The sequence below is a fragment of the Tachyglossus aculeatus genome, chromosome 18 (genome assembly GCF_015852505.1).
Source record: "Tachyglossus aculeatus isolate mTacAcu1 chromosome 18, mTacAcu1.pri, whole genome shotgun sequence".
In the NCBI taxonomy this organism is placed as follows: Eukaryota; Metazoa; Chordata; class Mammalia; order Monotremata; family Tachyglossidae; genus Tachyglossus; species Tachyglossus aculeatus.
Window position 1 is genome coordinate 17,223,804 of NC_052083.1, and position 22,700 is coordinate 17,246,503.

Consider the following 22,700-nt stretch of genomic DNA (forward strand, 5'->3'; position numbering starts at 1 on the left):
TTTTAAAAATAGTCCAAAATAATACTTCTAAAAAAATTCTAGCTAATCTCTTAAATTGACCAAATCATTTTAAGGATTTCTTATTTTTCTCATGCTTAGGTTATTTAATCAGTCTTGGGTATTTGAGTGCCTCGTTTGAAGAGCACTAAATTAAACACTTGAGAAAGGACAGTCAGTCCTGTAAAAAAAAGTGTTTAAATTACATATTTTAGTTAGAACGCTGTGGATAAATTTGGAAATATTCTCCTGATAACGCATGTCTGTTTGGATAATACACAGTGTGATGCTGGAAGAAGCAGTCATGTGCATGTCAGGTAAAAGTAGAATACGACAATGCAATTTCTCCTCAACAAATGTGGTTCTTCACAAATGCAACTCTTGACTGTTCTCCCTTCTATTTATACTGTGAGCTTCATGCGGAAAAGGGACTGAATCCAACCTAATTAGCTTGTATCGACCCCAGCACTTAGAACAGTGTTTGACGCATAGAAAGTGACTAACAGATACCTTTAACAAAAGAGGCAAAGACGTGTTTCCTTTCCTCAAAAAGCTGACAATGAATTAACTTATATCGACCCCAGCACTTAGAACAGTGTTTGACGCATAGAAAGTGACTAACAGATACCTTTAAAAAAAGAGGCAAAGACATGTTTCCTCTCCTCAAAAAGCTTACAATGTTATATGTAAAATACCACCTCAAATATGATTTCTTTGGCTAATTACCATCTCTTTTCCAGTTGCAACCATTTGACGACATTCACTGTGGTGAGCAGAAAGTTAAATACCAGCCTCGAAACGGCAGGAGTGTCCCAGTATCGGAGGTAAGGAAAATCTAACACTAGAAAAAGGTTGGCGGGTAGTTCAGAGTGGTGACCGGTGGGTAACAGGGGAAACGAAAGTTAACATTAAGCCCAAAATGTCACTAGCTAGCCGTCCTTTGAAGTTGAAGATGAAGAGAATGGGACTTGAGCATTTTGTGTGCCTCTCCTATAGGTGCTTTGCAGATAGTAGCTTAGTATCTAACTCTACACAAAGTTTCAACTGGAAAATGCCTGGGTTATCACACTGTAGGGCTGCTCTGTTTGCCACTGTTGCCTCCCCGAAAGTAATTCTTGGACCTTCCAACTTGAGCTCCCCTGCCTCCTTCAAACATTTCTTCGGCCGTCCTTGCCTTTGGCAACCTTTCTTTAGCTCACCGTGCTAGTAGTAACAGTAGTAGTAATATTTATTAAGCATTTATTGTGTGCAGAGTACAGTACTAACGTGAGAAACAACTTGTCCAAGTAGAGCATGCTCCTGAGAGTCAGAAGGACCTGGGTTCTAATCCTGGCCCTGCTACCTGTCTGCTGTGTGACTTTGGGTAAGTCACTTCACTTCTCTGTGCCTCACTTACCTCACCTGTAAAATGGGGATTAAGACTGTGAGCCCCATGTGGGGCGTGGATTCTGTCCAACCTGATTATCTCGTATCTACCCCGGTGCTTAGTTCAGTGTCTAGCACACAGTAAGCGCTTAACAAATACCACAAAAACAAAACAGAAAAGACCTCTTTGAAGGAATACAGGTGGAAATTAGTCACGGTTCCTGCCCCCCGGGGACTCACAATCTAAGACTATAGATGGGGAGAATGGACTGAAAGACGTACACATCAGGAATGATGAGATATTAAAGCACAAAACAGACAAATACACAAAAGAAGAACAAAATCCTTAGGGTGCTGTGGCTAGAAGAGAAGAATTTCAGGTATCTCGTGGCTTAGAGACCAGAATACAACCACAACCATCACTCTTCCTGGGGTTTTGACCCCAGGCTATGAGTGTTTTTCTCTTTCCCGCCGGGACAGTGGTTGGCAAAACCGAATGAAATCTCTTTAATGGTGCAGAGGAGGAGAGCCAGGTCTATTCCCTGGGGAAGTAGTGTGGTTGGTTCTCCACTGGTGATGTTCTCAAGTGCTTTCATGGGTTTTATGATTCCAGGAGACATTCCTGATGCTGTTCCCTGAACTTCTGTGTCTTATGTGCAGCAAAGGTCATATTAAGCTGTAGACTGCACATTCCTTTATTTTTTAATGGTGTTAAGTTGTATGTGTCAAGTACTATTCTAAGCCCTGGGATGGATACAAGTTAATCAGGTCAGACGCAATCCTTATTCCCCACAGGGTTCATTGTCTAGGTAGGAGGGAAAACGGGATTGAATCCCCATTTGCCGGTTGAGGAAACTGAGACCCAAAGAAGCTAAGTGACTTGCCCAAGGTGACATAAGCAAGTGGCAGGGCCAGAATTAGAACCCATGTCTTCTGGTTCCCAGGCCCATGCTTTATCCTTTGGGCCCGGCTGTTTCCCAGTCACAAGCTACTTGTAGACAGGAGTCACGTCTTCCAACTCTAATGTATTGTGCTCTCCCAGGTAGTTAGTACAGTGGTCTGCATGCAGTGAGTGCTCAATAAATGTCATGGATTGATATTAGTGGTGCATTGGAATCTAAAGCCACTTTCTGATTTCAGGGGCACTTAGTTTACTGCTTTCTTCAGGACATGGACTAGAAATGCACTTTTTGCTTGATTATGAAAGTATATTAATAGAAACCCTTTGTAGTGTCAGAACTTCTGGACTCCAAAGTGTACTTAGGCATGTTCTGGATAGGAACCACTTTTTAAAATTATCATGCACCCAGTTTTACCACAAAGAGTCTGAAAAGCTGTAAGAATACTAAGGAAGATCTACATTTATCTTATCAGGAAATCAAGAAAGCAGGGCGATAAACTAAACTGCCTGGACTTGAATTAACTCAAAAGCCCTAACTGAATCAACCGATTAATGGTATTTATTGAACACTTACTGTGTACAGAGCACTGTTTTAAGCACCTGGAAGAACACAATACAAAAGAATCAATATAGATGATCCCTGCCCACGAGGAGATTAAAGAGTCAAGTGGGAGACAGACATTAAAATGAATTATTCATTCATTCATTCAATCGTATTTATTGAGCACTTACTGTGTGCAGAGCACTGTATCAAGCGCTTGGGAAGTACAAGTCGGTGACATATAGAGATGGTCCCTACCCAACAACAGGCTCACAGTCTAGAAGAGGGAGACAGACAACAAAACAAAACATGTGGACAGGTGTCAAGTCGTCAGAATAAATAGAATTATGGATAGCTATGTACATAAGTGTTGTGCAGCATGGGGAAGGTTGAATATCAAAGTGTTTCGGGGATTCACTGAGAAATCCCTGCATTGCAATATTCATTTAATAATTCATTAGCTGTTCTCCTTTGATTTACCTTACAGCACTGGTAAAAACATTTTCCCCTGTATGTTCCTTTCATCTTTTGGGATTCTTTACGTTGTTCTGGCCATTGTGAGCAAATTCACAGATGTCCATGAAGAAAAGAAAAAGGGTTACATTTTCCTTCAAGACAACATGCCAACAGACCGACAGCAGTATGCAATTTTCGTCGACACTGGTTTCAGATCCCGCGCCCAGCTTTCTGCCAAGGTAATTGTGAAGGAAGGAATGCCATTGATCTTTTGCTAGAAGATGTAACTGAAATGAACCCTAGCACGACGGCGAATGCGTGATTGAATGGTTTCGGTCCCGGGGCGTTTGCCCCAACCAAGTTCTTTCCTGCAATGCTAAAATCCACTTATCAATCCTCGGTCTCTCATGGGGACAGAGCTTCAGGCAGATAGTGACCCACCCTTCTCTCTCATGCTTCTCCACCTCTGTGTGCCTGGGGTTTGGGGGCATGGCAGAGGGAGGAAGGTGGAGGAAGAGATCTCAAAGAACCCTATTCTCCTACCCCAGCCATTGAGTTGGACTGGGAACTCCCGTTCCTGAAAGATAGTTGTCTTCATATATCCAGTGGGTTGTGGGGGAGGAGAGAGAGAGAGAATGGAAAAAGAAAGAGAAAGAAGGAGAGAATGAGAAAGAAAGAGAGAGAGAGAAAGAAAGAAAAAGGAGAGAAGGAAAGAGAAGGAGAAAGCCAGATGCGAAGAAAGAAATGAAGGAAGGAAAGAAGAAAGAAGTAAAGAAAGAGGAAAGAAAGAAAGAAAAAGGAAAGAGAAGAAAAGAAAGACTCCCACAAATGTTGCTTTGAGCTCCATAAAGTTCCACAGCTCCATAAAGTGCTGATGAGTTCCCATTCTGTCTCCACAGCCCTGGCACACCTTCAGGGCTTAGCCCTGTGTGAAGGTCCAGGCTAGGCCAGAACGTGCACTTCTATACTGTAAGCTCCTCTAGACTATAAGCTCCTCTAGTACTCGCCCAAACGCTTAGTAGAGTGCTCTGTCCACAGCAAGTGCTCAATAATTGTCCCATATCGATCGACAGGCTGCATATAGATAGGAGGAAATTGCCAGAAGTTTATGGGACAAGGGACCTGTGCACTCCACTGGAACCCCTTGGAGGGAAAGCTATTTTACAGAAGATGTTCGTCATTAACCTTGTGACATCAAGTGGAGCCCAGTCAGTGAAGCAAGGAGGTCGACTGAGGCTAGGAAAGTTTGTGGCCAGGCCCAGAGGAGCGAGGGGTTGATCATGGAAGGCAATATCTCAGTCAGGCAGGGGCCAAGGAGCAGCTGATTCTGGCGGGAACCACAGGAGATCGGCTAACGGAAATACAGTGGTGTTTTGTGGGTTGGGAAACCCGAGGTTTAGAATCAGAACAAGCGCAAGATGAGGAATCGTGTGTTAGCTTCAAGCTATCAATCAGTGAGGACTTACATTGTCCAGAACACTGTTCTGAGCACTTGGGAGGGTACAACGCAGTTGGTAGGCACAGTCCCTACCTTAAAGGAGCTTATAGTCTAATAGGGGAGACAGGCATTTAATAATAATGGTAGTTAATAATTATGGCATTTGTTAAGTGCTTACTTTGTACCAAGTGTTGTTCTAAGCCCTGGGGTAGATACGAGGTAATTGGGTTGTCACACGTGGGGTTCCCAGTCTTAATCCCCATTTTACAGATGAGATCACCAAGGCACAGAGAAGTTAAGTGGTTTGCCCAAGGTCATGCAGCAGACAAGTGGCAGAGGCAGGATTAGAAGCCACATCCTCTGACTCCCAAGCCCCTGCTCTTTCCACTAGACAATGCTGCTTCTCAAAAAAAAATATAGATAAACAGAGCAACCTAGCTGAAGGATATGTACATAAGCGCTTTGGGGGATGAGGTTAGTACTTAAGTGCTTAGGGTAGTGGGTTGGAAGGAGGTTAGAGTGAACATGGGGTGAGACGGAGGGGACAATCAATGGGTTGGTGTTAGAGGATGGAGGTGTGCGGACTGGGTTGTAGCGGGAGAGAAGCCAAGATCAGTAAGTGGGGGAGTGCTGATTGAGTGCCTTGAACCTGATGGTGAGGAGTTTCTGCTTGATGTAAAGAGAGAAAATAGGATTAAGTAAGAAACTGAGACTTAGAGAAGCTAAGAGATAGAGCAGGTAAGTGGTGTTGCTGGGATTAGAACCCAGATCTCCTCCAACCCATTTCTGTGCACTGTGTCCACTAGACCATAACGGCTTAATATGATGATGATGATGGCATTTGTTAAGCGCTTACTATGTGCAAAGCACTGTTCTAAGCGCTGGGGGGGATACAAGGTGATCAGGTTGTCCCACGTGGGGCTTACAGTCATCATCCCCATTTTACAGATGAGATAACTGAGGCTCCGAGAAGTTAAGTATAACAATCAACAGACCCATTCCTTGCCCACAACGAACTTAGAGTCCAGAGGAACAGGAATCAAATCTTCATTTTAGAGTTGAGGAGAGTGAGGCACAGAGAAGATAAGTGACTTGCCCAAGGCAAATAGCAGAGCCAGAATTGGACCCTAGGTTCTCTGACTCTCAGGCCTGTGTTCTTTCCACTGGACTAGCGTGCTTTCTTTTGCATTTTTAAACAAACTATATTAAAGTAAGGCAAAATGCACACTGCTTTACGATTTCTTCATCTTACTGGTTCTTGCCTTTTCTGTTTCTGGTGTCCTTGCTTGTCCTCATGGTTCATCACACTATGCAAACTCTGAATTTGTGCAGAGCACGGAAGAATTATGCCTCTTCATTGCATTTCCTATTATAACTGAAACAAAATCCATGAAGGGGATATGTTCCGCTAAACAAGAGATAGTAGGAGAATGAAATGAGAGAGATGGTGGGAGAAAACTAAATATTCTCTAATTTGCTAGTCCGTTTTATTTGAGTGTGCTCCAGAGACCATTCTTTGCTCATACGGCTCTCTAGGGAACAACATTTGTGTATCTATAAAATGAACTCTAATGCACTATTAGTAGTAGTAGTAGTAGTACTGGCAGTATTACCTGAGCAAAACTAAAATAAAGACACTTAATTCCTCCTGTGACCTGACCTCTCCCGTTGTTTTTCTCTTCGAATAAATTCTCTACTTCTATTTTAAGGTCCATATTGTTTTGTACGGTGAAGATGGCCTTTCTGAAACTAGAGAACTCTCCTGTCCAGAGAAGCTCCTGTTTGAAAGTAATTCCCGACACACCTTTATATTGAGGTATGGAATTTGAAAACACCACAAGAAGAGCTTTTTGCTGCAAGGAGAGAAGCGACTCCGAGGAGTTACTTCTTGGGAACTCAGAGAGCTGGATGAGACCTCATTAATTAATTCATTCATTCATTCAATCATATTTATTGAGCGCTTACTGTGAGCAGGCCACTGTACTAAGTGCTTGGGAGAGTAATAATTATGATACTTGTTAAGCATTTACTAGGTGCCAAGCACTTTTCTGAGCACTGGAGTAGATACAAGTTAATCAGGTTGGACACGGGCCCTGTCCCCCATGCGGCTCACCCTCTGAATCCCCATTTTACAAATTAGGGAACTGTGGCCCAGAGAAGTGTAGTGACTTGCCCAAGGTCACACAGCAGACACGTGGCAGATCCAGGATTGGAACCCAGATCCTTCTGACCCCCGGGCCTGGGCTCTGCCCACTAAACCACGCCACTTCTCTAACCAGTATAACAATAAAACAGACACATTCCCTGTCCACAGTGAGCTTACCACATGAGCTCATCATCATCATCAATCGTATTTATTGAGCGCTTACTGTGTGCAGAGCACTGTACTAAGCGCTTGGGAAGTACAGGTTGGCAACATAGAGAGACAGTCCCTACCCAACAGTGGGCTTACAGTCTAAAATCGTTCTCTTGTCTCTGGACAGGAAAGGTGATGTAGCCGTAAGAGCAGGAAGTGTATCGACCAACTCTATAGGAAAAGCACCGTGCCTCAGTGGAAAGAGCATGGGCTTTGGAGTCAGAGGTCATGAGTTCAAATCCCAGCTCTGCCTATTGTCAGCTGTGTGACTTCGGGCAAGTCACTCAAGTTCTCTGTGCCTCTGTTACCCCATCTGTAAAATGGAGATTAAGACTGTGAGCCCCCCGTGGGACAACCTGATCACCTTGTAACCTCCCCAGCACTTAAAGCAGTGCTTTGCACATAGTAAGCACATAATAGATGCCATCATTATTATTATTATTATTGTATTGTACCTTACCAAGCACTTAGTACAGAGCTCTGCACAAAGAAAGCCCTCCATAAATGCCATTGATTAATTGATGGTTGGCTCTCCTTTTAGAGAAGCACTATGGCTTAGGGCAAGGGCACAGGCTTGGGAGTCAGAGGTTGTGGGTTCTAATTCCGCCTCCGCCACTTATCAGCTGTGTGACTTTGGGCAAGTCACTTAACTTCTCTGTGCCTCATGTACCTCATCTGTAAAATGGGGGTGAAGACTGTGAGCCCCACGTGGGACAACCCTCCAGCGCTTAGAACAGTGCTTGACACATAGTAAGCACTTTACAAATACCATCATTATCATTATACGTTTGCCCAACCTCCCTTAGTAGTCCATTGTCTCATGGTCAGCTGGCCCTCTTGCCACATTTTAGTCACATTTCCATGTTCATTTTTCTGTGGAATGGATAGCGACTGATCTCATCTCCAGACTTAACAAGTCCCCTCCATTATTAATAATAATAATAATGACAGTGATAAAAATAACACTTGTTAAGTGCTTAATATGTATCAAGTGCCGTTCTATGCACTGGGGAAGATATATGATAATTAGGTCAAGCATAGTCCCTGTCCCAAACAGGGCTCACTGTCTAAGTAGGAAGAAGAAATAATCCTTTGACCCTTTGTTTATGTGATCAGCATTCCAGAGAGTCTGGGCCCTCTGTGGAAAATCCACCTCTGGCACAATAACAGCGGACCCTCTCCGAGTTGGTACGTGAGCCGTGTGATAGTGAAAGACCTGATGACAGGAGCTCGTTGGGTCTTCCCCGCCGAGTGCTGGCTGGCTGCCGATAAGGGAGACGGGAGAGTGGAACGGGAATTTACCTGTCTCCGTCGTGGATTGGACTTCCGAAAGGTAAACCCCACTCTAAATTGGGTTGTAACTGCCAATATACTGCTTTTACCGGTCTTGAAAACCTTCACTCTTTTTAAAGTTGTCTCTCTGATTCTCTAGGTCACAGAGTCTTTGGGTTAGAAAAGGTGGGTTTAACTATCATCATCAAGGCCTTCTAAGTGCAAAGGGCTTGGGAGAGTTCAGCAGAAGCAAGACATCTTCTATTGTATTCTATTCTAGTGTAGCTGCTGCCTTGCACTTTCCCAATTGTTTTGTATAGTGCTCCTTACACAGCACTCAGTAAATACCAGATTGATTGATTGAAGACATGAGGATCTCTGCACTTCCAGACCCTAGAGCGTGGTTAGACAGACACAAAATTATTGACAAATTGTGAGAACACCTGGAAGAACAAGGAGTAGTACAAGTATTTCTTGATAGCTGGATAAAGTACTTAAAATATACGTAAGAACTGAAAAGAGGAATTAAATTCCAAGAGTAGCTGTTGGGATGAGGCAGTTGGGGCATTGTGGATTATTCAGGGAAGACTTCTTGGAGGAAATGGGATTTTAGAAGTGCTTTGATGGTGGCTGGGCAGGATGGGAGGAAGTCTCAGCAGGAGGAACGATGTGAGCGAGGATTTAGAGGTGGGAGAATGAGAGCGAGATACGATTACAGGATCAGCTTGAGAACCAGCTGGGAAACAAGCAGGTGATGAGAGTTAAAGGTTATGGTATTTGTTAAGCACTTACTATGTGTTAGGCACTGTACTAAGCACTGGGATAGATACAAGATCAATAAAATGAAGAATGGTAAAGAGAGTCTGGATCTTGATGCAGAAAGGAGCTGGGTAATCCCTGGAGGTGTTCAAGGACTGAAGAGATGTGTTTTGAGTAAAGCTTCAGAAGAATAATACGGGGAACACTTTGTGAATTGTTCTCTCCCAAGCGCTTAATATAGTGCTCTGCACACTGTAAGTGCTCAATAAGTACCACTGACTTATTGATAGTAGAAGTGGGGAGAGTCTGGAGGCAGTGTGACCACTGAGACAGCGATGATCTAACTGTGATAGGACAGATTGGACCGGGTCAGTTGCTGTTAAGTGGAGAAAGGAGGGAAGATCCAAAAAATGTTTTGGAGATAAACCAGCAGAATTTAACAATTGAATGATTGTGAAATCCAAAAATGGTGAGGAGTAGAGGGTGACACCAAGGAGGAAGGTTTCTGCTTAGAAAGAGCTAATGGGAGTGTACAGAAGGAGATGGGAAAGTCAAGAGGCAGGAGTTTAGGAGGGAAGGTGAGAAGTTCAGTTTTAGATATTCTGAGTTTGAGTTTTTTCTAATTTTGGTAAACATGTTGTCATTTGAAATTTGCCTATGAAAGGTGAATTCTCCTCTCAGCTAAGTCTGTGATCCTTGCGTTTTCTTCCGTTATCTGTTTTATGTTTTATTCTGGTTTCCAGGGCATAAAGGAACACTGGAAGCTATTTGTGAGCAAGTACATTGGAATCCAGAATACTCAGGGGACTCTAGTTATTTAGCATCGAATAGGGGCCTGCTATTCTGTTATAGCTGCTCATTATGTCACTCTGTGACCAAACTAAAAGCTCTAGTGTTTCTAGTCCTGACAAATCAATTGGTGTCTTGGCAGAAGAAAGTCACCATGAAAGGCAGTTGCAACATACAGGCCCATTGTCTGAAGTACATCTTTCTCTATTCCAGCTTTTATATTCAAAGTTCACAGAATATCTAGAGGAATTCCACATCTGGTTCTCAGTTTATAGCCATCCATCTTATAGCTCTTTCACCCAGACCCAGAGGCTCACGGTCTGCTTTGTCTTGGCACTTGGATACGTGTGTTTTGACGCTCTTCTAACTCACCTGGAACCAGAAGAGGTAGGTGAGATTACCCTGACCCACATAAAAAATAATCCTGAGAAAGCTTTTGGAGAACTCTCTGAAGCCTGACTCAAGGGGGTCTTGAGTGTGATCGCATTTGGTAATTGACGATACTGATGAGACAGTGAGCTCCTTTACTTCGGACGGTGTGTAGTTTCCTGAGAAAAATTGTATGCCCATTTTTATGCAAGCAAAAGTACTTCCAACTGGTTTTTTGCCAGGACTCAGGGATCAGCCCCAAATTACTGCTTGTCTCATAAACTTTGAAAGGCTGGAGATGTGCTCAAATCATCTCTTTCCCAAACAATGCCTGCACTGCTGTAGCCACCCATAGTCCTTAATCTCCAACACAGATTTAACAAGGGGAACAGGGCAACAATTGAGAACTTCCTGGAAATCTATGGGAAGCCGTGGATTTGGGGTATTAAGTATCTTATCTGTGTCATCTCTATAAACTGCAAGCTGAGCAAAGAAGGCCAAAAAGGAGGATGTGTTCTGGGAAAATGGAGGGGACATTTGTTTTCTTCCTAAGAAAAAAGATAACTCCCTACATGTATTTAGGGGGGAAAGGAAAAGCCTGTGAGGGAAATTGCATCCAACTAAAACATTTGATGTGTACTTATCATGTATTTTGTATATCTAGAGCAGTCATTCTGTATTTTTCCTTCGGAGATGTGAACACGGCAATCACTGAAAATCTGGCTTTGTTGCTGTCGCTTGTAGCTTTCGCCTGAACTTGGCCTCATCGAGATCTCTGCGGACACCATGATGAAGGGCACTCTCTCCACTCTTATCATCCTTCCCGTGGCTTTATTATTGTCCTTCCTTTTCAGGTTCAGTGAGGTAAAAAAAAAAAAATCAAATGGCATTGATTGCTTTATTCACTTTTCAGTAGCTGCTTCGTGGTTAGTTAAACCTCCTCTCCTTTTCTTCAGCGCCGAATCAGTGACCATGGCTTTGGTGGAGACCAGCATAAATCTCTAAGGGGATTTCAGATGCACACAAGTGAGGGTATGGAAAAAACACTTAATCTGCCTACCGTCTAGCAAAAAGAAACCCCTACCACTAAGCCTATAGCATGTAAACCAAAGTTGTAAATCTGAATTTAAAAATAAGAAACAATTTTTAAAGGCACTCCTCGTCATGGTTAAAATTTGGGAAGTGATGACCCAACTCAAATTTTCCAGTAGTTAATATGGAAATCTGTGGTGCATGAGTTAGAATACTTGGTTCCCAAAACAATCCTCAACAGGTGCTAACTCCTAAGTCTCATGACTGAAGTTTTCCTAGAAAAATCTGTTCACTTTGTTTTTTTTCTTCTTTTTAAATGAGCTCACCAAGGAATCCAAATAACTGTTTTTTTTTTATTCAGGTCGTAATTCCCACCAGTGGTGTCAGGATTTATGCAAGAAAGATGAGGTAAATAGATATTCACATAATCAACCATCAATCACATTCATTGATTATTTACTCTGTGCACAGCACTGTCCTAAGCACTGTACTAAACACTTGGGAGAAAACAATATAACAGATTCAGTAGTTACGTTCCCTGCCCATAATGAGCTTGCAGCCTAGAGGGGCAGACATTAATATAAAGAAATAAATTACATTACAGATATATACTTCATTCATTCATTCAATCATATTTATTGAGCGCTTATTGTGTGCAGAGCACTGTACTAAACGCTTGGAAAGTACAAGACAGCAACATATAGAGACGGTCCCTACCCAATAATGGGCTTACAGTCTAGAAAGGGGAGACAGACAACAAAACAAAACATGTAGGCAGGTTATGGGGCTGAGGGGTGAATAAAGGGTTAATTTACTGTCTTTATAATGATTTGATGACTTAATTTATAATCTCCTAAATGCTTCCCCTTTTTTTTGTTTTTGCTATAATCGGGTTAAACAGTACGTTTTCATCTTTTGGTTGTGAAATACATTTGATCAGTGGTATGGAGTTACTGGTCATTGAACATTTTACAAATTAAAGTAGATCTTTATATAGGCTTTACATAGTGTTAGATTAATGAAACTTTTTGTTTTTCCTAATTTTGGTGGCTCCTTTCAAGTCACTCATTTTTTTTTTATTTGCTGTGCTTCATAATAATAATACAAATAATAGTAATGATGGCATTTGTTAAGTGCTTACTATGTGCAGAACACTCTTCTAAGCGCTGGGGAGGATACAAGGTGATCAGGTTGTCACACGCGGGGCTGAAAGTCTTCATCCCCATTTTACAGATGAGGTAACTGAGGCACAGAGAAGTGAAGTGACTTGCCCAAAATCACACAGCAGACAAGTGGCGGAGCCGGGATTTGAACCCATGACCTCTGACTCCCAAGCCCAGGCTCTTTCCACTGAGCCATGCTAATGCTAAAACTTAATTTTACGACTAAACCCTCCCCGCACCCCACACATCATGCACCATTCAACCACTCCCAGTATCTCTAGAAAAACACCCCATTCTCATTCTGTGGCTTTATAGCTTACATTATAGATTATTATACATTATTACATTATATGTTGCTGATTTGTACTTCCCAAGCACTTAGTACAGTGCTCTGCACACAGTAAGTGCTCAATACAGCAGAAGCAGCGTGGCTCAGTGGAAAGAGCATGGGCTTTGGAGTCAGAGGTCATGGGTTCAAATCCTGGCTCCACCAATTGTCAGCCGTGTGACTTTGGGCAAGTCACTTAACTTCTCTGGGCCTCAGTTACCTCATCTGTAAAATGGGGATGAAGATTGTGAGCCCCCCGTGGGACAGCCTGATCACCTTGTAACCTCCCCAGCGCTTAGAACAGTGCTTTGCACATAGTAAGCGCTTAATAAATGCCATTATTATTATTATTATTATACATACGATTGAATGAATGAATGAATTATGATATGCTGCGGATGTCAAACTTATAAAGTGCTTTATGCTACTGCTGTTCTATAGGGTGGGGTGCTGAACTCATTGACTCCGGGCATCCCATCTGGAAGCTTCTCCGGGAGAGCGGAGAGAGAAAGCGGTCTCACCTCGGAAAGGATCCCTTCGGGGTTTGAGGCCAGCCATCAGCCTACTCAAAAGTGGAGCCATGGTCACCATCCTTTATACTCATCAGGTTAGAATATCAATACAGACTTACTTATCATGTAGCGATAATAGTTGCAGTATTTGTGAAGCCCTTACTGTTTTCCAAACCCCGTGCTAAATGCTGGGGGTAAATACAGTCCAATCTGACGCTGGTTCTTGTCCCACAACGAGTGCACAATCTAAGAGCGAGTTCACCTCTCTTTTTCAGATGAGGAAACTAAGGCTTTGAGAAGTTGAGTGAGTTGCCCAAAGTAACCCAGGAGGCAAATGGGGAGCCGGGTTTAGAACCCAGGTCTCTAAATGCCCAGTTCTAGACTCCTTCCACTAGGCCCCATTGTTTTTCCGGCTGTAATTGAGATGGATGCGTTGCCTCTTCTTCTGTTTTCTTTAGAGTCCAGGAGCACCTTTCGACCACCCGTTCCAAGAAGACAAATGGAGCTACCTCCCTGGTGGCGTTATGTGGCGTGGGCCATCTGTGGACTCGTTTCCTTGACCTGTTTAGTGATAACGGGGCTACTCGGATTCGGGTATGAAGCAAAGAGCATAATCATAAAATGGTTCCCAGGTGGGAAGCACGGTGTCATCATCATCATCAATCGTATTTATTGAGCGCTTACTCTGTGCAGAGCACCGTACTAAGCGCTTGGGAAGTACAAATTGGCAACGTATAGAGACAGTCCCTACCCAACAGTGGGCTCACAGTCTAAAAGGGGGAGACAGAGAACAAAACCAAACATACTAACAAAATAAAATAAATAGAATAGATATGTACAAGTAAAATAAATAAATAAATAGAGTAATAAATATGTACAAACATATATACATATACATGGATGCCACAGCAGGAACAGGCATATATCCTTTCTCTTACCCCAGCAGAGAAAGGAGAGGCCTGGTCCCAGAGAGAAAAAAACCACCAGGAAGGAGTAGTCCTAATCAAACAATAATAATAATGGTATTTGTTAAGCGCTTACTACGTTCCATGCACCATACTAAGCAATGGGGTAGATACAAGATATTCAGGTCAGATGCAGTCCTTGTACCACAAAGGGTTCAGCCTACCTAGAGGGGAGAACACGTATTTGCAAGAATTCCCTAAATCTCTTGTAGTAATGGGAGTATTAGCAAAAGCAATCAATCAATCGTATTTATTGAGCGCTTACTATGTGCAGAGCACTGTACTAAGCGCGAAAAGCAATGCTATTCATTACTATGTGCCAAACACTGAAAAAGCAACATGGCCTCGTGGATAGAGCAGGGCCCTTGGAGTCAGAAGGACTCTGGTTCTGGCTCTGCGACTCGTCGGCTGTGTGACCTTTGGCAGGTCACTTCACTTCTCTGTGCCTCGGTTACATCTGTAAAATGGGGATTAAGACTGGGAGCCCCATGTGGGACATGGACGGTATCCAACCTGATTACCTTGAATCAGCTATCCCAGCCCTTAGAATAGTTCCTGAAACATATTAAGCGCTTAAGAAATGTCATTAAAAAAGCACTCTCCTGATCATTGGGGTAAAAAGATAATCAAGACAGGCAGTTCCCTTTCCCCACAGTCTAAGTAGGGGAAGACAGGGGCAAAGAACATTAACAGTGAGTCCCCCTTCTAGACTGTGAGCCTGTTGTTGGGTAGGGACCGTCTCTATATGTTGCCAACTTGTACTTCCCAAGTGCTTAGTACAGCGCTCTGCACACAGTAAGCGCTCGATAAATACGATTGATGATGATGATGATGATACTTTCAACAAAGCAAGGTAACTACATTCCAGGAGTATTAGCGGTGGGAATAGTGCTAGAGTCCTCTTGCTCACTGATCCAAACAACAGTTTCAAACTTCATCTGACTCAATACATTTTTTAGTTTGATGTTTCCCGAAGAAGACGTTAGAGAATTTCGACACCCAAATTGCTTTTTTGCAGCAAGCGAGTCAGCAGAACTGTATGAAATTTTGATGGCTTCAGACCACGTCGGTAGATTAGAAGTAAATAATTCATTCGGACCAGATGGTGTTCTTTTGAGAGTTCTGAAGGAGTTTGAAGGGGAAATTGCTGAATCCCTCGTTGAAGTATGCCACGTATCAAATGGCCACTGAAGTAGAAGACTGATACTTCATCAGAGTAAATCCCAAGGTGATCCTGAGGTGATCCTGGTAAATGATTTTATTAATGTAATTATGTTAGTCCCTTAGAAGATAATCAGATCAGAGGTAGTCTATGTCCTACATGTGGCTCACAGTCTGAGTAGGAGAGCTTGTCTCATCCCCATTTTTAATTGAAGGAATTGAGGGATGAGAAGCAGTGTGGCCTAGTGGAAAGAGCCTGGAAGTCAGAGGACCTGGGTTCTAATCCCAGCTCCGCCACTGTCTTCTGTGTGACCTTGGGCAAGACACTCAACTTCTCTGTGCCTCAGTTACGTCACGTATAAAATGAGGATGAAGACAGTGAGCCCCATTTGGGACAGGGACTGTGTCCAACCAGATTAACTTGTATCTACCCTAGTGCTTAGCACAGTGCCTGGCACATAGTAAGCACTTAAAAATACCATAAAAAAGGGAGGGAAGATGCTCAGGCTGAGATTGTGGATCATCATAATCATTTTCATCAGCACGACAGAACACCTCAGTGAGCAGGGCACTGTAGACAACATAAGCACATGACAGGGCCGCCGCCCTGGAGGAATTTATAATTGCATGGGGAAAGTCAGGGGAATAAACAGTGTTAAAAATACAATAGGTAACCAAGTAAGAGCATAGATCGAAAGGATAAAAAGGAAGAAGTTGAAGTTGAATAAATGAATCATTAAATAGATTAAATTGCCAAGATCCGCCCTTTCCTCTCCATCCAAACCGCTACCCTGCTAATTCAAGCTCTCATCCTATCCCGTCTGGACTACTGCACTAGCCTTCTCTCTGATCTCCCATCCTCGTGTCTCTCTCCACTTCAATCCATACTTCATGCTGCTGCCCGGATTATCTTTGTCCAGAAACGCTCTGGACATATCACTCCCCTCCTCAAAAACCTCCAATGGCTACCGATCAATCTGCGCATCAGGCAGAAACTCCTCACCCTGGGCTTCAAGGCTGTCCATCACCTCGCCCCCTCCTACCTCACCTCCCTTCTCTCCTTCTACTGCCCAGCCCGCACCCTCCGCTCCTCCACCACTAATCTCCTCACTGTACCTCGCTCTCGCCTGTCCCGCCCTCGACCCCCGGCCCACGTCATCCCCCGGGCCTGGAATGCCCTCCCTCTGCCCATCCGCCAAGCTAGCTCTCTTCCTCCCTTCAAGGCCCTGCTGAGAGCTCACCTCCTCCAGGAGGCCTTCCCAGATTGAGCCCCTTCTTTCCTCTCCCCCTCGTCCCCCTCTCCATCCCCCCGCCTTACCGCCTTCCCCTCCCCACAGCACCTGTATATATGTATATATGGTTGTACATATTTATTACTCTGTTTATTTATTTATTTATTTATTTTACTTGTACATTTCTATCCTACTTATTTTATTTTGTTGGTATGTTTGGTTCTGTTCTCTGTCTCCCCCTTTTAGACTGTGAGCCCACTATCGGGTAGGGACTGTCTCTATGTGATGCCAATTTGTACTTCCCAAGCGCTTAGTACAGTGCTCTGCACATAGTAAGCGCTCAATAAATACGATTGATTGATTGATTGATTGATTGATTGATTAAAAAATAGTAAATACAGACATACCCATGATCTAGCCAGAATGTGCTCCTTAAATATGTGGCTGTGTTGTGGGGAATCTCGGGAAAAGGAAGATGAAATTCCTTTTCGTGCTATATACTGGAATGATAAATACCACTAAACTAGTGCTTAATCTTTAAGAAAGGACACACAGTCCTCCTAGGATGAGGAGCTAATGTTCTTGGTGAACTCTGTGTTAAAGAAAACTTGCCCTCCGGGCCCCACTTCCAACTTCTTTAACGACTTTGACCCCTTCCTCACATTCCTTCTCTCCTTTTCCATGCCCACTCTGATCCTCGGAGACTTCAATATCCACATGGATATCCCTAATGACTCCTCTGCCGCCCGCCTTCTATCTCTCCTTGACTCTGCTAACCTCTTCCTCCACCCCACCTCACCCACTCACCAACTTGGTCATACCCTCGACCTCATCATCTCCTACCGCTGCACTGTGTCCACCCTCACCAACTCTGTGATCCCTCTCTCTGATCATAATCTTCTCACCTGCCTCCTCACTCACACTCCTTTCCCCTGTAAATCCGCATTACTCCCTCACAGAGATCTCCGCTCTCTGGACCCCACCCATCTTTCGGAGCGCCTCACACCCCACCTCGCTGCCCTCTCCTCTCTACCCAGTCTTGATGATCAGATTACTGCTCTCAACTCTACCCTTTCTACTCAGCTAGACTCGCTCGCTCCCCTTTCCCTTCGCCGTTCTCGCACCACTAACCCACAGCCCTGGATCACTGCCACTGTCCGCCTCCTTCGCTCTTATGCTCGAGCTGCCGAACGCTGCTGGTGAAAGTCTAAACACCATGCCAACCTCGTTCACTTCAAGTTTATCCTTTCCTGCCTTAACTCAGCCCTCTCTTCTGCCAGACAAAACTATTTCTCCTCCCTTATTGACACCCATGCCCATCACCCCCGCCAGCTCTTCCGTACATTCAACTCCCTTCTCAGGCCCCCGGTTCCTCCCCCTCCTCCTTCCCTCACCCCCAACGATCTGGCCTCCTACTTCATTAACAAAATTAAATCCATCAGGTCCGACCTCCCCAAAGTCTCTTCCCCCCTTTCTCCAACCCCCCGGCTCTCAACACTCTCTGCTACTCTCCCATCCTTCCCAGCAGTATCCTCAGAGGAGCTCTCCTCCCTGCTCTCAAGTGCTGCTCCGGCCACCTGTGCTTCTGACCCCATTCCCTCTCATCTTATGAAATCTCTCGCTCCATCCCTTCTCCCCTCCTTAACTTCCATCTTCAACCGCTCACTCTCCACTGGTTCCTTCCCCTCTGCCTTCAAACATGCCCATGTCTCTCCCATCCTAAAAAAACCCTCTCTTGACCCCACCTCACCTTCTAGTTATCGTCCCATATCCCTCCTACCATTCCTTTCCAAACTCCTTGAACGAGTTGTCTACACGCGCTGCCTAGAATTCCTCAACAACAACTCTCTCCTCGACCCCCTCCAGTCTGGCTTCCGTCCCCTTCATTCCACGGAAACTGCCCTCTCAAAGGTCACCAATGACCTCCTGCTTGCCAAATCCAACGGCTCATACTCTGTCCTAATCCTCCTCGACCTCTCAGCTGCCTTTGACACTGTGGACCACCCCCTTCTCCTCAACACGTTATCTGACCTTGGCTTCACAGACTCCGTCCTCTCCTGGTTCTCCTCTTATCTCTCCGGTCGTTCTTTCTCAGTCTCTTTTGCAGGCTCCTCCTCCCCCTCCCATCCTCTTACTGTGGGGGTTCCCCAAGGTTCAGTGCTTGGTCCCCTTCTGTTCTCAATATACACTCACTCCCTTGGTGACCTCATTCGCTCCCACGGCTTCAACTATCATCTCTACGCTGATGACACCCAGATCTACATCTCTGCCCCTGCTCTCTCCCCCTCCCTCCAGGCTCGCATCTCCTCCTGCCTTCAGGACATCTCCATCTGGATGTCCGCCCGCCACCTAAAGCTCAACATGTCGAAGACTGAGCTCCTTGTCTTCCCTCCCAAACCTTGTCCTCTCCCTGACTTTCCCATCTCTGTTGACGGCACTACCATCCTTCCCGTCTCACAAGCCCGCGACCTTGGTGTCATCCTCGACTCCGCTCTCTCATTCACCCCTCACATCCAAGCCGTCACCAAAACCTGCCGGTCTCAGCTCCGCAACATTGCCAAGATCCGCCCTTTCCTCTCCATCCAAACCGCTACCCTGCTAATTCAAGCTCTCATCCTATCCCGTCTGGACTACTGCACTAGCCTTCTCTCTGATCTCCCATCCTCGTGTCTCTCTCCACTTCAATCCATACTTCATGCTGCTGCCCGGATTATCTTTGTCCAGAAACGCTCTGGACATATTACTCCCCTCCTCAAAAACCTCCAATGGCTACCGATCAATCTGCACATCAGGCAGAAACTCCTCACCCTGGGCTTCAAGGCTGTCCATCACCTCGCCCCCTCCTACCTCACCTCCCTTCTCTCCTTCTACTGCCCAGCCCGCACCCTCCGCTCCTCCACCGCTAATCTCCTCACCGTACCTCGCTCTCGCCTGTCCCGCCATCGACCCCCGGCCCACGTCATCCCCCGGGCCTGGAATGCCCTCCCTCTGCCCATCCGCCAAGCTAGCTCTCTTCCTCCCTTCAAGGCCCTGCTGAGAGCTCACCTCCTCCAGGAGGCCTTCCCAGACTGAGCCCCTTCTTTCCTGTCCCCTTCGTCCCCCTCTCCATCCCCCCATCTTACCTCCTTCCCTTCCCCACAGCACCTGTATATATGTATATATGGTTGTACATATTTATTACTCTATTTATTTATGTATTTATTTATTTTACTTGTACATTTCTAGCCTACTTATTTTATTTTGTTGGTATGTTTGGTTCTGTTCTCTGTCTCCCCCTTTTAGACTGTGAGCCCACTGTTGGGCAGGGACTGTCTCTATGTGATGCCAATTTGTACTTCCCAAGCGCTTAGTACAGTGCTCTGCACATAGTAAGCGCTCAATAAATACGATTGATTGATTGATTGATTGCTTCATTTGATATGGCTCCACATACCTTGACTGATGCAGTGATATCACATCTTACTATATCCAGAAAAATGCAAATTGTTGGAAGACTATTACCAAACATTCTCTAATGACATTCTATAAAAAAAAATGTGTCATGGAAACAGCTGCCGTGGAAGAACAGAGTGTAACAATGTCACAACACATCTCAATATTCAATAAATGAATTGTAGTATGATTTTGAGGCTGTGTGTGTGGTTGTTCAATGATTCCTCTGAGTAATAAAGGGCTTTGCATTTCTAATGGGAATAGTTCATCAATAGCAAAATTTCGACTTCACGTAATCTGACGTTTTCATTTGAAATCAGTTAGCCCTTCACTTGAAATAATGCCTTGACTGTACAAAAAAGCACATTCCTAAAATGTGCCGCAAAAGAGTTAGATGATGTAGAAAGAGCACTTCTATACGCTGTTTTCTGCATAGCGAGGATTCGTTGACCAGCCCAGCAGGAACATATCTTAATATTCTCACAGTGCTGGATATTGCTAACTCTCCTCTTTCCTCCCACTAGAATTTCTGAGTCTCATTTCTACTTTCGACCATTATTTGTCCCTCTGAGGCTGAACAGAAGGAAGAGGAGCCGGGGGAATTATGGGCTAAATTGTGAAAGATCCCAGATAAGAGAAATGATTATCTTCCACAAGTGATGGAAGCTCAGTGGGCAGAAGAACAGTTATTGCCTTAGTGTAGTTGAGGTCCATAAAGGACCCTGATTCCATTATTGATTCACAAGGGATTTGCCCGGGTGTTTACATCTATGCCACTGGGGTTGGTTAAGTCCCAGAAAAAAAAAATCTATCTTGGAAGTAGGAAATCATGAGTTTAATTCTCCTCCCATTCCCCAGGTTTGGTCCTTCAAAATGTATCATTTGGCTCCACTTGGTGTTCTTCTCTATTGTGACCTGCATTTTGGTTATCCAGCCCTTTGGGGTAAGTAACATTTTTATTGTTCTTTGTACTTAGTAACGATGAGCCTGGTCATATTTCCTGATCCTCCCTCTGTGGAGTGATCCTTTTTCATGTCCCTAGAGCATCACCTTAGTTCATTCTGAGAGAAAAATCAACTTTCATATACCTTTAACTTGTTGGATGTACTTGATAAGTATGGGAAGTATACAGGGTTGGGGAATGAGTTTAGCCAATTTCTGGTTACCCAGAAATGAATGGCTCAGTTATTGGGTCCCATCCGCCTCTTATTTCCACATCCCTCTCCCTTCTTGCTGGCTATTAACTTGAAGATAAGTGGGTGGGTGGTAGAGCCAATTTGTACTTCCCAAGTGCTTAGTACAGTGCTCTGCACACAGTAAGCACTCAATAAATATGATTGAATAAATTGAATGAAACTCAAATAATGTGTTTTAGTGTCCCTATTCTGTAAAGTCAACAAGTACTCACTGAGTCTTCAAAGTTACTAAATATCATTGATTGATTGTTGACTGATTGTTTATATGCTTGGGACAAAGAAAAAGTTACACTTAGGGTAATGCTTGCCTGACTTTTCGTCAAGATCTGAAGGAAGTCTTCCTTGTGTAGAAAGACAACAAGGGTTAGTTCTCTCTAAATTATGATGTTTTCTCTTAGATATTTCTTTTAGCTTTGGTCGCAGCCTGGAGAGAAGGAAGTTCTACAAAACTGGGCCTTGAATATGAATGGGACCCTTTTGCCGATCATTTCTTTCCTCCCACTCCTTGCCATTGCCCGCTTGTTCCTGCGACTGAATTTGAAAAAGTAAGGCATTTATTCCCTCTCAGGGCCACACCTGGAGAGTTTCCAGTACTCTACCAGTCTTGACTACAGGAGGGAGAGTCAAGCAGGGGCATACTCATTCTATTCCTAGCTAGGGCAGCGGCTAACGAATGGAAGGCAATCTGCTACAAGTCAAGACTCCCCTGTACTGGGCAGCAGCGGCACGGGAGAGAGTCGAGGGTGGAAAAGCAGCATGGTTCAGTGGAAAGAGCACGGGCTTGGGAATCAGAGGTCATGGGTTTTAATCCCAGCTCCGCTATTTGTCAGCTGTGTGACTCTGGGCAAGTCACTTAACTTCTCTGTGCCTCAGTTCCTTCGTCTGTAAAACGGGGATTAAGATTATGAGCCCCACGTGGGACAACCTTGATTACCTTGTATCCCCCCAAGTGCTTAGAACAGTGCTTGGCACATAGCGCTTAAAAATACCAACATTATTATTATTATTATTTTACTGCGTGAAAGGAGGCAATGGTAAACCGCTTCTATGTTTTTACCAAGAGAACTTTATGGCTACACTGCCAGAACAATTGCAGATGGAGGGGGGGCATTCTAGGAAAAATGTGTCCGTGGTGTCACTATGGGTTGGAGACAACTGGACAGCATAAGTCAAGACAAGAAAAGAGATTTATAGCCAAGCAGACTCCAACTGCGCCTCTCATCCTCCTCAGACCCAGAAGTTTTTGTCTGAACTATGCATTTGGAAATGACATGATTGTTTGAGCAAAAGATGGAGCTCCTGAAATCCGCCCCCAGTTAATTCTCCTCCCGCTCCCACACCTATCCCCCCATGTAAGGGCTTTCATACCTCCCTGCTTTTTCTATTCACACCCTCCCTCCCACACCTCTTCTCTTCTCTCTCTCTCTCTTCTTTTA

The 22,700-nt window shown here is 44.4% G+C and overlaps 1 protein-coding gene and 1 non-coding gene across 2 annotated transcripts in view; both read left to right on the forward strand.

The window, feature by feature from the left end:
• The window catches only part of PKD1L1 (polycystin 1 like 1, transient receptor potential channel interacting), a 97,089-nt gene that overhangs the window by 42,893 nt on the left and 31,496 nt on the right, over positions 1-22,700 (forward strand). Inside the window, exons 32-42 of the mRNA XM_038760087.1 lie at positions 738-821; positions 3,292-3,499; positions 6,408-6,514; positions 8,171-8,387; positions 10,088-10,261; positions 10,988-11,107; positions 11,200-11,275; positions 11,637-11,683; positions 13,208-13,373; positions 13,737-13,872; positions 20,927-21,011. Of these exons, the coding sequence (XP_038616015.1) occupies positions 738-821; positions 3,292-3,499; positions 6,408-6,514; positions 8,171-8,387; positions 10,088-10,261; positions 10,988-11,107; positions 11,200-11,275; positions 11,637-11,683; positions 13,208-13,373; positions 13,737-13,872; positions 20,927-21,011 (1,420 nt within the window). The remainder of the gene's footprint in view (positions 1-737; positions 822-3,291; positions 3,500-6,407; positions 6,515-8,170; positions 8,388-10,087; positions 10,262-10,987; positions 11,108-11,199; positions 11,276-11,636; positions 11,684-13,207; positions 13,374-13,736; positions 13,873-20,926; positions 21,012-22,700) is intronic.
• Positions 21,823-21,960, forward strand: LOC119940466. The gene has a single exon (XR_005454943.1). It is a non-coding gene; the product is annotated as a small nucleolar RNA SNORA7 (small nucleolar RNA).